We start from the raw sequence: 16704 nt of genomic DNA, 5'->3' as shown, positions 1-16704 counted from the left end.
TCTCTCAGAATCTATGCAGGCCCTCTTCATATATTGGCTTTTACTTGCTTCTCCGTATGGGTAAACCATATCACATTGAAACGCTGAAGAAAGATTTTAGAGTCAAAAGATAGAGCTTAAATCTCTCTTTTCATTCACTGACAGTGTCATTTTTAAAAAAGTCACTTAACCTTTTCTTGTCTTTTTAAAATGAGGATAATAAATCTCATTTCCTAGAAATGGGTGTGAATTAAATATAATGCTACACATAAATTATAATAAATGTTAGTCACTCTTCTTAAGATGCATTTTCCTCTGCTCTAAGAAAATACAAAGTGCTAGAAGCCATACAATTGAGAGAATGTATAATAATCATGGGCCCATTAACAGTATATATTCCAAAGGGTTAGCTAGAATCTCAAAGTGTGATTAAGAATAAGGTTCTTATCTAACATACACAGATAATGATGACATACCAATAAGATTGTGTACAAAATTTGAAAAGAGTGCATTATTACCTTGACATTTCGGGAGTAGGAAATCACTTTCTGCTTTGTCGTCTATCAGCTTTTAAAATGAATGAGCACTCCTCTTTGTGTATTAATGATCTTTCTATGTTCTCCACTGAGAACTTGATTTTAGACATATGTATTTCATTAGAAAGTAAGTAAAAGCACCATAAAATTCTTGCAAAATCCTTAAGTATACAACTTACTTTTTGAAGGAACTCGGAGATTGGCAAGGACCACTTCCAGGGAATCTGCTTGGACTCGAAGTACGTAGCTTGTCCTTGTCTCATAATCCAGAGGGGCATTTACATAGATCACACCCGTGATGTTATTAATTCCAAACTTATCTAGAATTAAAATACAATTCCTTGGTCACTGTCTTCATGCTATAAGAAAAAATAATTCTATTTAAAAGGCACTGTGATTTTAAAAACACTATAATAAGAGTAATACATAAAAACCACAAAATGCTGGCTTTTGGGAACTATGTTCCAGTTCTTGAAATTAATAACATCGTGTTTCCCAATTTTAGGGTTTTTTTTTTTTTTTGAGATGCTCCTGGAAATTGACATTTCTATGGTCAATTGGATGTGGGAAGCAATGAATAGTATATACCTCACCATAGAAACACATGATCCTCTAAAGGCTTCTAGAAGTTTTATTTTAAAGAAAGCCATTTAATTTTGTTTAAGCAAGAATTTTTTGATCTTATTGGATTACTATACTTTTTATGATTTAATGCACTTTATTATGCTGCAGATTTAGCATTATGTTAAGAACGCTTTAGGGAGCAAATAATTTAAAATGGTAATTATTTAGAAAATGATATTTATTATCCTAAACATCTTAAAATATTTTGCCCTGAAGTCACTCTTCAAAAAATAAATTTGGTCATATATATTTCAGTGAAGGGAAGGGCAATACTGGAAAACTATATAATATTTTACTTCTTGCACACTCTGTATCTTTTCCTCACTTTGGTTTTCTCCATAGCATTTATCACTACCTAAATACTATATATTTAAAAGTTTAATAATTATTTAAAAATAGCTATTGTCCATCTCTTCTTATTGGACTGCTAAATTCTATGAGGGCAAGGAACTATCTATTTTGCTTATTGCTCTATCCTTAGTAACTAGAAGGGTACTTAATACATGATAAATGCTTAATAAACATTAGTTGAATAAACTAGTAAGCAAATGAATTAAAAAGAATCACTGTGGAAGAGTGTGAATAATAAGTAGAGCCACTTTGCTAACTTCAAGGCAGATAAAAGACAGAATCACAGAAAAAAAATTTAGAAATCACAGCTTTAGTCAGATGTAAGTTTAAAGAAAATGGAAGGTCAGTAATATGTAGAGAGGAGGCATAGCAGCACAGAAGAAAGACAGACAATAAGAAACGTACAATAATGAGCACTTGCTTCAGGGGCAGTGATTTCTAGTAATGGTTGGTCATTGAAATTCTTGAAAATAGCTTTTATAATTTCCTTGCAAACTGCTTTACAGCATTAACATTTGTTCATTATATATTGAATAAGCATGTGTTTATTAAACACATATGAGCTATTTCTTAACCACCCACAACATGCAAGACCATTTAACTTACAAAAAGGAAAAACCAGACGACAACTAACCTGAGGATTATAGATGAAACAAAGAATCGGTGAGAAAAACTGAGCTATGAACTTATTCCCACAGGAGAGCAAACAATTCTGTTCTCAGTTAGAAATGATTGGTAGACAAAACTCAAATTATTTATTTACTTACAACTGTTGATTGTACATTTAATTTGACTGAGGAATCATATAAAATGCTCATGGCTTTTATAATGGATGTGTCTCTTTGGGCATTCACAATTATTTCTGTTTTTAAAATTTATTCAGGATTACCTAAGGTATGACAGTGGAGTAAATGTTGTAGATGGCACAGAACAGAGGAAAGAGTCTATTATAGGCAATAATTTCAAAAGCTGAAAGCACATGTGCATTAATTTTGAATAAATATCATTAAAATACCCCTAAATCAGGGGGAGAGAAGGCTTTCAGAAATGGATACTTAGTATTTTTTTAGGGGAAAAATAATTTTGTTAATATACCTGGATTTTTAATCAGAATCAGCACATAGTTACCAAATTTCAATTCAGTGAAACAATTTAGTAGAAAAATATGGTAAATAATAATTAAATCTGAAATTAATTCCAAATCAGGTTTATTTTTTAATGGTGAAAACACCAACTAAGTATCTACTCACCCTCTTCATTTCCCGAAACAATGGAGTACACAATACTCTGATTGATGGCTGCAGCAGAAATTAGACCAACCATAGTCCCTTTGGCTGCAAGTTCGCTTACTGGAGGAGGCCTGCAGGTTTAGAGAAGATAGTTTATTTTTATTGTCTATTCTGTCATGATGGAGTTTTGAATTTAATAACAATATACTAGTTTTGTGTGTGTGCCTGTGTGCTTATATGAATAACACTATTTTTGGAACTTTTCAACAAAGTTCCATATTCAGACTCCAACCCTAACAAACTATGCTCAAAATTATGCAAATATTTTTAGTTGAGAATGTCTTGTCATGCGCATGTCACTACTTTATTATCTGTCAAATATTGTGTAATTTTATCCCCTTGTCCCTGAAACAGCTTCTGGTCAGAATACAATAGGTAGATACAATTTGCCACTTCAAGTCTCTAAAGTAAATTGTAGCTTTTATGTTGGTGATATTAACACATTTAAGCAGATAGCCTCCAGGTGTCTCTTTCTAGTCCTAATTCTTGCTCTTCTATACACCTCTAACTGTATTAAAAACATTTGAATAGATGGCATCACAAAATTAATCTTTCTTTTGAATTCATGTATTTTGCTTAACTGTAACCATATTGTGACCCCAGTACTATGTATGATATCTACTTAATTTAAAAAATATATTTTCAACAACACATTATCTCATTCCCAAAACCTGTGTTATTTTATATTAGTCCCTGTAACTAGGTTATTATAATTTTATAGTAAAAAAACATACATACCATCTCACTAACATATTTCATAGACATTTATATTACCCAGCTCCAGTAGATTTAAAAATTTATATTAAATAAAAATTTTAACATCTCCAAATACTTCTATAGTCCAGTCAATCTATCTCACCCATCTTATTTCTATAAGTATTAGCCTATTTTCTCAAACTGATAAGACAGATCCTATTGCCACTTCTTTCACACAACCTTTTAATACTTTCTCATTTAATATTACCCCTCATTTTTATCTCCATCTTTTCAATTCTTATCTTGAATACATTGCACAATTATATTATGTTCTCAGCAAAGACTTTTATATATTTATTGAGCTACAAATACAGTTTAAAAAATAAATGACATACAATCCTTCATAAACATCTTGTGCAAAATCCTGTGCTCTTTGCCACTGTACCCCACACACTTGACTGACTAAAAGCTCCCACATGTGAAGTGATCCATCCTGCAGACAGATGCCCCAGCACTTAATGGAGGTCAACATCTTCACTGCAGGGTCAGTAACTATTTCTTGATAAAGAGCAAGAACTAATGTGTATACTTTTTATGCAGCACTTATTTATTTGTTTAATTTTACTTTTCTGCATCTTTTCTACCTCCTTTTGTTAACAGGATCCAGATATTGTTTTGGATTATCATACCTCCTCATTCTCAGCCTAACTGGTTTGGGTAGGGCTGACCCAGTCTATATGATAGACATACTACCCAGCTCTGACCAATGAGAGCACTTTATCCTCTTTGCTTTATGGTTATATGTGGTAAACATCTCATGCAAAAACCAATGAAAATTTTACCAAGTTTGTTACTGTCACAACAAAAAAGTGGGGTTTTGTTGTTGTTGTTGTTGTTGTTGTTGTTGTCAGCTAGAATTTCAATGTTTGTCCCTAGGAGAAGGTTCCTGTTGATATTAATACCAACACAAATAAAATAACTAAAGGTTGAAAATACATACCCTACACTTTGACTAATCTAAACTCTGTTATATTTGAAACTAGGTAAGCTCATTACTTCAGTTACTAAAACAAATTTTCTTTTATTTCTCCTTTATCTAGGATTTCTATCACTTGCAATCAAAAGATTCTCAATTAATCTCAACAATGTTTGGATAAGAAAGGATATATTTATTCAAGCAGACACTTCTAAAGAAAGATAACTGTGACAACACAATTATATTTATAAGCAATTTATCTAGATACTGTCACAGTATCAGTTTAGTAAAATAAGGATGTCTTGGTAACTTTGCCCCTAAAATGATAGTCTACCACAGATAGGAAGGCACTTACAAAAGTGTCACTAACAGTGGTTTTATGGGCTATTTTAACTATGGATGGTATCTTGTTGGTATTTTAGACTATAGACAGATATTAAGACTAAATACTATTTGTCACATTGCCTAGTGGCTGAACTTGGTGATGGTGAAATCATTAAACCTGGAAAAAGTTAAAATTAGAGAGCTGTGGTACTCAGTGATCTCCCATTCTGGAATTCCTACCCTTGTGTATACTTCTCTTGCATAAGAGGAAGACAGCAAAGAAGATGGGATATCACTTTAGAGATTATACTATTCTTGATTATAACATGTAACTGTAACCAGTAGATTCTGACCAACTTCCTTGCTGAATTTAATGAAGTAAGTGGCCCTGTGGACTGAAGGTGAGGTCTGACCAACAGTCAGTAGGCAACTGAGGCCCTCAGTCCAACATCCCATGAAGTACTAAATCTATCCAGCATCCACAAGAACTTGGAAGTGGACCCTTCTCTAGTTAACCCTCAGATGAAATTCTAGCCCAGGGCCAACACCTTGATTAAAACCTGTGTGAGACTACGAAACAGGACACAACTAACAAATGCCTAACCTTCAGAAACTTCAAGATGATCAGTGTGTTGTCTTAAGTTATGTTTGCTGTAGTATTGCTATGCTGGAATAGATAAGTAATACACATGGCTTGAATATTAGTAATATAAGTAATACACATGGCTTGAATCGATAACATTTGACAGATCAAATTATATCCAACCTAAGATTGGTATAAGAGAACACATATTAATCATATTCTGGGGTAATTTTCATTGTTTCTTTTTGTGGAAGTAAATGTTGCTTAAAACGTTTACTTGTCTATCTTGTTACTATGTGAGATAAGAATTCAATTTTATACTTTCCATAATTAATTCATAATGAACTTTTGATCCTTATAAAGTACAGAAATATGAAGTTGGGGGCTAATGCACCTTCAGCTTTAACATAAAAATACCATCTTTCATTTCAAATTTTAAAAATAAAATATTTATCTGCGTATTTTTGTACAATTAGGATGAAACTGATTAATAGCAGAAAAAGTAACTGGCATGATTTATGAAGGAATTTAATTATGTCCACCACTAAAAGCATTTACAATTTTATTTGTTAGTAAATGTTTAAAACAGATTTACTTCTAGACAAAATATCTCCTCATTAACCTTTGTCTTAATTGTTCCAACACACATCTTTCTACCAGAATCAAAACATACTATAAAAATGCAATTTTCTCCTGACTAGAATTAAATGAACCTCTAGGATAATAAGCATTAGATTACAAAATTTCAATTCTTTTCTATTTATTATCAGGCAGGGCCCATTCTATTTTTGTTTTATGCTCTGGAAAGCACCAGTTATCTGATTGGGGCAAATTACATATTTCCTTTGGAGTCATATATAATTTGAATATAAAATGATGGAGTTGGTGTAAATCACATCCATAAAATAAAATGTCAGAAAGGATAGAAAGATAAGACAATTGAATAAAATGGGCTGGGCATGAATTTATAAGGAAAGAGGTAGAAGAAAGGAATTGGACACTATATAATCTTTTTTTTTTTTTTTTTTTGGCTTTTTAGAGCTGCATACACGGCATATGGAAGTTCCCAGGCTTGGGGTCAAATCAGAGCTACAGCTGCTGGCCTATACCACAGCTCATGGCAACGCAGGATCCCTGATGCAATGACCAAGGCCAGGAATCAAACCTGCATCCTCATGGATACTAGTTGGATTTATTTGCACTGAGCCACGATGGGAACTTCCTGTATACTCTATTTTTCTTTATATTATATTTAATGATCTATTTAATAAGAATAATCAGTATACAATAATTCATCTAGTGTGACTTTAAAATGGAAAAGGAAATTCAAATTGTTATGTAAACTCTATGAACCTTTACATTTTAGCACCCAACAGAAATTGATTTTTCAAAGTATCATCTGATATGATTTGATCTATAGGGCTGACAGTTTATGATTTTTAGAGCAAACTATTTGTAAGGTATTTTCCAGTTCTACCATTCTGAGATTGACATAATGTGAATTATCATTCCCCCTCTTCTTTCTGTTAAGTACAATCAAAAATCTGTTGAATATTTCAGAAGCCAAGAATTATGGCCAAATAAGGTGCTTATTCTTAATAAATCTTTTCTCTTGCTGTCAATTCACATAATTGCAAATGCAATGTGTCTATTTTATAATAAACAATGTATCATTAACCTTCCAATTTAACTTTTTAACAACTAATTCAAAAAGAATAGTTGTTTGGAATCTGAAATTCAAGTTTTCTACTTTTTAAAACTAGATTTACTGCTAATATAATTGAGAAAAATCCCTCTTAGAATAAAAGATACTTGAAATGGTGCTCCACAATGGAAATATACAGCTTTACTGATGAAGCTAAAGAGTTAAAGACCAACTAAATTGCCATTCTTCAGAAAAGGATTGCTAAGAGGATGCTAAAAGAAATGGTTATATCTTTAATAGATATGGACCTTGAGCCCTGCAGAGACTGATGGTTTCACATTTTTACATGCCTTAAGGAAAGGCCTCACTACAGGCTCTTTCACAAGACTTGATCTGTATTGGGTTTAACGCCCACATGTCCTGACATATTCCTGTTGGCTACAATGGATCCTATTTTCCCCCAAGGGCAACACATTGCCCATAGTTTATATGAGTTTCCTTCTTTATGTTGAATAGTTCCATGGTTTTGGGCAGATGTCAAATATCCACTATTAACAGAATCACACCGAATAGCTTCTATGACTGAAAATTTCCTTTTCCTAACTTACTCATCCTTCCTTTACTCACCTTCCCCCCAGATAGCTGGCAACCTGTGATCTTTTCGTTGTCTGTATAGTTTTGCTTTTTCCAGAATGCCATATATTTGGAATCATACTGCATGTTGTCTTTTTTGGCTTCTCCCTTTAGCAACAGGTACTTAAGCTCCCTCCATGTCCTTTTGTGGTTTGATACTTTTTATTGCTGACTCATATTACATTGCATAAATGTACCACAAATAGATACATTTTAGTAAGAAGAAAATTGATCAAAATAGCTCAAAATCTGTTGTTTAGAAATACATTTTTGCAGATAAAGTAAGTGTGACCTAGAAAAGTTAACTGCTACAGAATTTATATGCAAAATACACACAACACAATTTTCTTACGGATATTTAAATTGATTTTTGGGGAAAATAATGATTATAATAAATCTCTATCCATTAAATATTTTAATATATCTGAGTCATTTGAATAATGACAATACTAAAATAACAATATTTGCAATTTCCAAATGTTAGACCCAGTTTTTACAGTATAAATATAGATGAAAGTTATTCTACAATTTAAAATTTACTTTTATTGTTTGTTTCAAGAAGTAACAATAAAAGTAAATGTTATATGTGTTGCATAAAGCTCCTAATTATTTTAAATGCTATGCAGTTTAGGATATAAAAGTGTTTGTAAATAGATGCTATAAAATTTCACTGGGATTCAATCTGGTTCTATTGCTTTTTTTCTACTGAGAGACAAATTAATTTATTTTGACATGTCTGAATTCAATATATTTGCAAATCAGTACCAATTAAGGAACTGTTTTTATGTCTACTATGAGGGAATTTAATGAAAATGGGAAGAAAAAAAAAAACACCCACTGAAACTCCTATTATTTGTAACCTTGGAGTAATTGCATCAGGGTGATCTAATTTTACAAATTTAGCTGAGAAAAACAGTTTAAAAAATACATGAATCAGGAGAGAGATGCTTTCCCAGAATTCTTAGAGTGGATTATAGATAAGAACATTAATAAAAGACCAAATGGTTAGACACTTTTTATAAACTTTTTGAAGTGTCCTTACTATTGTTAAGTGGTTTCTATTCAGATCCTTCAAGTGTCTTCACCTGGAAGACAAGAAAACTGAAGCCTTGAACAGTAAACACTTTCTCAAGTTCAAAAAACTATTTGGGAGCTAAATGCAAACTCTAGGGTGTATGTTTGGTTATTTATTTTATTTACTGTTCACATTAATAAAGTTTAATCTCTCTTAGTCACTGGCTCTAAAACTTGAAAATGGTTAAGAATTAGCTAAATAACTTATTAAAGTCTTCAGACTTCTGGATCATGCTTAAAGATTTTGATTTAGTAAGTCCATAGGGTCAGACCCCATAATATCATTTATAAAGGTTCCAAGATGATTCTGATAGGAGTGGTCTGAAAATCAAATTTTGGGGGAATAATAGACTCTCCCTGCTGCATTCCTCTTCCTTTTTCTTCCCTCACTCTACTCACAAGCTTTAGTGCATAAGCCTACAGCAATGGATGATGTCCTTTCATAGACTAGAATTAGCTAAGAACACTCTTCTCTGATTCTAACAGATATGAGTATGAATTGTAGCTCTCATATTTACTAGCTCTATGACCTTTGAAAAATTCTTATTTTTCCTGATCTTATTTCTTTATCTATAAAATGGGGACATTAATTATAGCAGAGGATTGTTCAGTTTACTAAAGGACATGTGTAGAAAATGTTTTCCTTATATCCAGCATGTAATACATACTCTATAAATTATAGCCATTATTAGTTCATTATTTGATAAGCCATGCTTCTGGAAGCTTAACTTAAAAACTATAATGATATCTAAGTTTGTCTCATAAAAGTAGAACGATAAAAATAAAATGGGCATGCTTATAGTTACTGTAAATACATATCTTGGCTAATAGTGTAGATTATGTCTTATTGCATTCTGATTTTCCCTTTTTAGTTCTCAATTATATAGCAATTTAACATCTAAAATGGGAATAATATTTTTCTTTTTTACTATTTTTACAGCTTTATATTCATAGACTTTTTTTGGGTTTCATTCAAAAACAATTACTATAGGCTAGGATTGGTATATGTTGGTTCTGAGATTTAAAAACAACAAAAATCACTTAAAATCCAATTATTTTAAGCATAGAGTTTTACTCACTCATTCAGTAAATGTTTATTGAACATATACTATGTGCCTGACATCCAGTAGGCAGTAAAGATACAAAAGTAGGATAGAGGAAGAGAATTGTGGAATCATAGAGCTTGTAGCTTCACAAGCAAATCAGACAGATATATAAATAGTTACAGTAAAACGTAATATATTCGTTAATACCAGATTCCTGCTTAAAAGTTCAGTAGTAAACATGGAGTATGCCATTTGTATTTTATATTCACCAAATACCTACAAAGAAAGTGTACATGGAATCAGTGGGCTACACTGTTTGATGAAATGGCTAGACCAGGCATATTCATTTCTGGCTAATTGATATGCTTACTTAACAATAGGCTATGATGTAGGTATTAATATAATTAATTATGAACTCTGAGAACAGTTTCATATTTTGGCTTATTTACCTACATAAAAGTGGTTCTTCTCTCCTTTATAGATGAATTTGGACTTTGGACTTTTTGAAGGGCATAATGGTAAACTTTTGAAATAGGGTTTCTAATGTTTTTATTGTTTTCTATTGATTTGCCTAGACTCTATACCTTCAGGTATGAAATAGTCACATAAAAAGGAGAAATCAGGAGTTCCTGTCGTGGCTCAGCAGTTAATGAATCCGACTAGCATCCACGAGGACTCGGGTTCAATCCCTGGCCTAACTCAGTGGGTTAAGGATCTGGCATTGCCATGAGCTGTGGTGTAGGTCGCAGACATGACTCAGATCCTGTGTTGCTGTGGTTTTGGTGCAGGCTAGCAGCTACAGCTCCAATTTGACCCCTAGTCTGGGAACCTCCATATGCTGCAGGTGAGGGCCTAAAAAGACAGAAAGACAAAAAAAAAAAAAAAAAAAAAAAAAAAAAAAAAAGAAAAGAAAAAAGAAAGAAAAAAATAATAATAGTAAAAGATGAGAAATCCCCAAAGAATCTTGAAATATATTAGTGAACTCATACACAAAACATGAAAAAAGAGAAAAAAATACGTAGGTAAGACATTTAATATTTCAATTCAATTCTACTTTTAATAGTTGAATGAGGAGTTCCGTCGTGATACAGTGGAAATGAATCTGACTAGGAACCATGAGGTTGCGGGTTTGATCCCTGCTCAGTGGGTTAAAGACCCGGCGTTGCCATGAGCTGTGGTGTAGGTTGCAGATGCTGCTCAGATCTGATTTTGCAGTGGCTGTGGTATAGGCTGGCAGCTATAGATCCGATTGGACCCTTAACTTGGGAACCTCCATATGCTGCAGGGGCGGCCCTAAAAAGCAGAAAAAAATTTAATATACTACCTTAAAAAATATAAAAAAATAGATATTCAAATTCTGCTAGAACTTTTAAGAAAGAGATAAATCATTTTTCATTATGTGTTATTCCTACTTCAGAAAGACAGAAACATTTACAATCATGTCATTTAAGTAGGAAGATATATATTTAGGTAGGAAGATACATAGTCAGTATTCAATACCTTAAGATAAATTAATCATTATTTTAGGAAGTGGGGGTATTTCATTTTCATTTAAGTTTTTATAAACTTAAACTTTAAATTAATTGAAACTTATGTAGAAGTTGCAATTAATGCATTAATTCTAGATTTTGTTTTATTATAATATACATTTTACACATGAAAATGTCACAGAAAAGGAGTTCTTGCCTTTCTTGACAACATGGATGGAACTTGAGGACATTATGCTAAGTGAAATAAGACAAAGAAAGACAAATACTGTATTATCTCATTTACATGTGGAATCTAAAAAAAAAAAGAAAAAACTCAGAAAACAGAGAACAGATTGGAGGTAAACAGAGCTGGGAGGTAGCAGGAGGGGAAACTGGGTGAAGGTGGTCAAAAGATACAAATTACGACAAGTAAGTTCTGAGCATGAGTCTACAGCATGGTAACTATAGTTAAAAATACTCTATTGTGCATATACACACTACTATATATAAAAATAAATAATCAACAAGGACCTATGGTACAGAGCAGGAAACTCTACTCAATGTTCTGTCATAGTCTATAGGAAAAGAATGGATATTTGTGTATGTATATCTGAATCACTTTGCTGTACACCTTAGACTAACACAATATTGTAGATCTTCTATCTTCAATAAAAGTAAAGATTAAAAAATACCTTATTGTATATGTAAAAATTTCTAAGAGAGTAGATCTTAAAAGTTCGCATTACTAGAAAACATTGTAACCATAGGAGGTGATGAGTGTTAACTAAACTTACTGCAGTCATCATTTTGTAATGTATACATTGAATTATTATGTTGTGCACTTTGAATGAATAAAATATCATATGTCAATTATATCTCAATGAAACTAGAAAAAAGTTATAGCTAGATATCCTACCCAGTTGCTTTATGCATACTGCATCCCTAGCTATTAAACTTTGCAAAAAGTTTAAAAAGCCTGAGAGGCTGTTTTGACAAACAAGACAGTATTTCCCAATAAATACGGTAATTTATTATTTAGAACCCATTCACTAAAGATTTTAAATGTTCATTTACCAAAAATATATTCACTATGTTTACTATGTCTGATTATCAATTTGATTTTCCCTCTTTTTGGTATAATATCTACTTGGTACTTTGAGAAAGGAAAATAAAGAAAAACTCCTTAATCATGGATCTATTTTTTTTTTTTTAGTTTTAGATGTAAATATTACAAAATTAGAAATAATGTATGGCAACATTTGCATAGATTTAAAAAATGCTACAGTTTTTATGTCATCCTTCATAATGTGGCATTCTCTCATTAAATATTTGCATGAGATATTTTCCAAATCTAACCAAACTTCTACTTTTTCTAAAGGAAGGTAATAGAATATTGGCATGATGTGATAGATTAAAATTAGACATAATTTCTTCAATGTCCTCAAATTTCTCTGTGATAAAGAACAATGTCTTTAATATGGCTCATGAATATCCTCAAAAATCTGACTCTATTACGGCTCCATTCTCATTAGCACCCACTCTCGCCCAGAGATTTGTATACACTGGATTTTAAATTCTTAGAACATTCAATAATTTTCCTCTCTTTGGGCTTTTATGTATGCTACTCTCTCTAGTCTCTAGTACAATCTTCCCCTAATTCCTTTTTTTTTCTTTTCTTTTTTTGCTTCTTAGGACCGCACTTGCGGGCATATGGCAGTTCCCTCCGGCTAGGGGTCAAATCAGAATCGGAGCTACAGCTGCCTTACCCCACAGCCACAGCAACATAGGGATCCGAGCCCTGCTGCGACCTACATCACAGCTTGCTGCAACGCTGGATCCCCAACCCACTGAGCCAGGGCAGAGATTGATTCCGCATCCTCATGGATTCTAGCTGGATTCCTTTCCCCTGCACCATGAAGGGAACTCCGTGAGTAATTCTTTAGGTCATTTCTTTAGGCTTCCACCTTAATATTGCTTTGTCTGGGAGATTTTCTTTTAGGTCTTGTCTATTTCTCTTCACCACACTGTTCTACTCTAGACTGTCATTGTTCTCTGCTTAAAATACTATAGTTTTCTTTTAACCATTCCATATTCATACACTTTGACTTCTTTCCTACCTGACTCCCACAGAGTAGTCGGTCATCTTTTGAAAATTACATGTACTTACATTACTATTACTCTGAGCTTTCTCAGCCCCACTACATGCTTATAGTATGTCAATGGTTTCCCAGTGCTCAAATTGCCCGAAATTTTTGCCCCATCTTACAGAACAGTTTACCTTCATTCTCTTTTCCTCAACCACTGACTTTCTTTATATTCAAGGCATTATTATTTAAATTAGCATTCAAATTAATTAAAATCTATTTTCTGCATTGTAGCTGAAGTGATATTTTCCTGGAATATTTTTTAAATCAGGAAGTACTGATGGGGGTTCCATTTGCAGCGCAGCGAAAACAAATCCAACTAGGAACCATGAGGTTGCAGGTTCGATCCCTGGCCTCACTCAATGGGTTAAGGATCTAGTATTGCTGTGGCTATGGTGTAGGCCAGCAGCTGTAGCTCCGATTCCACCCCTAGCCTGGGAACCTCCATATGCCCTGAGTGTGGCTGTAAAAAGAAAAGAAAAAAAAAAAAGTACTAATGATCTCTCAACCAATGAGGGTAGAGAAAAAAACTTGTAATGTTTTTGTTTGCTTAGCATCCACTTTTTATTCCTTATATCTTTATTTGCTTTTAGGCAATAATTTATTCCCATGTTCTTATTTTGAAAATATGGCAAATGTGTGCTATTCTTCTGAACAGAAGACTTTTTATCCCATCACCTGTGGGCAGCCAGAAAACAGGGAGTAAGGACTGCTTCTTTCCTTTCTGTGTACAAATTTCTTCAAAACAAAAACTGTATTTAAAAAAAAAACAAACAACAAAAACAAAAAAACTTTTGCATGGCCAACACCTGGCCTAAGCATATTAAGTAATAATATCATACCTACTTTCCTACTCATGTTCTCTGTACCAAGTACCAGGTAATTTACAAAATTTTCTCATATATAAAGTAAGTATTGCATCAGTAGGGAAGGTGGCCTCAGGCAGCTTAGGTACCTCGCCCATATTCAACCAACATCTGATAATTGGTGCAGCCAGGATTTAAACCTTAGGACTCCATTATGTTATTATGTCTCAAAAAAAGTCTGCATTAACTACTAACAGAAATAGAAGTAATATACTCTATTATATGTTGTACTTGAACTAAAATTTCTCATAGATAGAATTCAATGAAAGAATGGAATCTATAATAACTCTTTGTATTAAAAAAAAAACTTGTTTTGAATTCAAAACAGTAGATTTAAAATGAACTGTTTTGAACTTGAGTTCTTTGTTGTTGGAAGACCTGCTTCACTCTGCTCTGTGAGCAAATGTCAAACTATACATAACCTTGAAAATGTGAAGGAGAAATTAAATTTCATGTGGATACAAAGAAAGCCTATGAAAGCTGAAATGAAGGATTGTCAGAGTCACTCTTTCAATAGTTAAAGAGGCAAAATCTATTATCTTTGAGGCAAGATTTTAGTAGTAGCATAAAAACACAAGAAAGGTTATCTTCAAGTAAAGTCAGCTCTCTGAACAGTAAATCTAAATTAAAATAGAAAACAACTTTAGCAATCAAGTGATTGCTAAAAACCCTCTGCATGTGGGTTTATTTATATTATAGTTAGAGTTTTCACATAGCTTTCTTTTTCTTTTTCATTCTTTGAAATCAAGACTCACAGTGCTCCCTAAACTATGACAGTTATTGATTAAAACTCTTTTCTGAAAATTCCAAAGTCCAGATTTGTGTGGCTCATATAAGAATGATGGCAACATTCCTCAACATAAGGTGCTTTTAATTCTCTTAAAAAATGAAATGTTAACTAGAACATTTCACTCACCATTTCCTTAGCTATTGTGAAACATTGTTTTCATTTTTCCTAGTATATATAAATGGATTTCTGGATTTTAAATTATGCTTTTCCTCTCTTTTTGTGTATCAGGAGGTAGACTGTTAATCTTTTATAGTTCATTATAAGATATACTCTATTTTATTCTTCAGGATAAAGCCTTCTGAGAAACATTTTAAATATATTGTATACAGTTTTTATATTGTCACTTGTTATAAGATTAATTCATATTAATTAGCAAAGTATTAGTATTTTACTTTAATAGGAAAACTGACAAGATTTACTTCATTCAAGGATATTTAAAATTTTTTAAAAGTCAATATATTTATATGTATGCTATTCTTATTTTGGATTTGATATATTAGATTTGAATAATGCTGGAAATTGAAAATAACTTACAGTATTTTTCTAAGAGTTAGCAAAATATCAACTTGTTCAAGAGGTTAATAAAAATACCTTAGGAACATTTGCCCCTTTGCTTTCCTCTATATACAAATATAAGTTTTGAGTTTCTGTTTTTAAGAAAATTGTATCTTGAAATACATGAATCCTTAAAAATGAATATAAATATGGCATTAAATCATGCAAAATTTAATAATCAATGTTGATACACTTTCGTTTTAAATAAATACCAATGGTATGTCTATATTGGTAGCATATTTGTTTAGAAAATTTGTAAATAATTGTCTTTGGTAAAATTTTTGATAAATTGTATAAGATACTGCATTTCCCATTCAAAATCAATATTCACATTTAGACTCTATGATCTATTCCAGACATGTTGACCTTTCCATGGTATTTACCTCTAAAACTGATGACAAGTGAATCCCAGTGTGTTTAAGTCTTAGTCCATCATCCTGAGATGAAGGCCAAATATCATCCTTCCGAATGCTAACTCACTTGACCTACAGGAGTCAATCTACTCTCAAGAAATATTATGTGTTTGAACCACTATTGGGATTTTGATATTTCTGTCTGGATTAAATGAAAGATATATAAAATGTGTTTTCTGACTATGACAGTATTATTTTCCAGAAGATTCGAGTTGGTAATTGACTAAAACTCTTATTAGATATGAGACATATACTGGCAATGAGAGTATGCTTCATACATCGCCAACAATAGGAAGCACACTTGACCAAGGTTCCAGTTGCTATGCCTCAGAAGTCTATTTCTGTGTTTATTTGAAGGTCATGCTTCTTAGAGGGTGCTTGTAGATAGTGATTAAGAAAAGCAGAGAGGCTAAGGCAGATTTTTTTCTTGGGAAACACAGGATTTCTCTGACATTGGACTATGGTTTGACTCCCTAGTCATCGTGCAGAAACTTAACTAAATGACTCCTTAGCCACTCAAATGACACAGTATCTTAGGGTGTTCATGTACAGATTTCTGTCCCTTTTATTCACTTGGAGTTGGAATGTATATGTTTTGAAGGTTCTCCCAGCCTTACCCTGCTTCCTCCTCATTTCTCTCCAACAGGTATTTCCCCTAGTAAAATACTTGCTTTTAAATCTCATCCTGATGTCTAATTGTTAGAGGATGAA

At 32.5% G+C, this 16704-nt stretch overlaps 1 protein-coding gene and 1 long non-coding RNA gene across 35 annotated transcripts in view; one reads left to right on the top strand and one right to left on the bottom strand.

Moving 5' to 3' along the window:
• Positions 1 to 16704, bottom strand: part of PCDH15 (protocadherin related 15) — a 1617506-nt gene that overhangs the window by 109169 nt on the left and 1491633 nt on the right. For all 34 annotated transcript variants that reach the window (XR_014827612.1, XR_014827610.1, XR_014827605.1 and 31 more), the window contains 2 exons: positions 2741 to 2850; positions 695 to 835 (listed from right to left, as the gene is read on the bottom strand). Coding sequence is in view for 13 of the 34 variants with exons in the window: in XM_084996683.1 (XP_084852809.1) it covers positions 695 to 835; positions 2741 to 2850 (251 nt within the window). In the remaining 21 variants the exon portion in view is untranslated. The remainder of the gene's footprint in view (positions 1 to 694; positions 836 to 2740; positions 2851 to 16704) is intronic.
• Positions 621 to 16161, top strand: LOC146396960 (uncharacterized). The gene is made up of 3 exons (XR_014827634.1): positions 621 to 754; positions 12918 to 13152; positions 15937 to 16161. It is a non-coding gene; the product is annotated as an uncharacterized LOC146396960 (long non-coding RNA).

This window comes from Sus scrofa, chromosome 14, assembly GCF_054392235.1.
Source record: "Sus scrofa isolate SSC_HxYL_T2T_F1_AM1 chromosome 14, Sscrofa_HxYL_maternal_Yorkshire_Landrace_v2.0, whole genome shotgun sequence".
Taxonomy (NCBI): domain Eukaryota; kingdom Metazoa; phylum Chordata; class Mammalia; order Artiodactyla; family Suidae; genus Sus; species Sus scrofa.
Note: the sequence above shows the minus strand (reverse complement) of the source record. Positions and strands in the feature narration are given on the sequence as shown.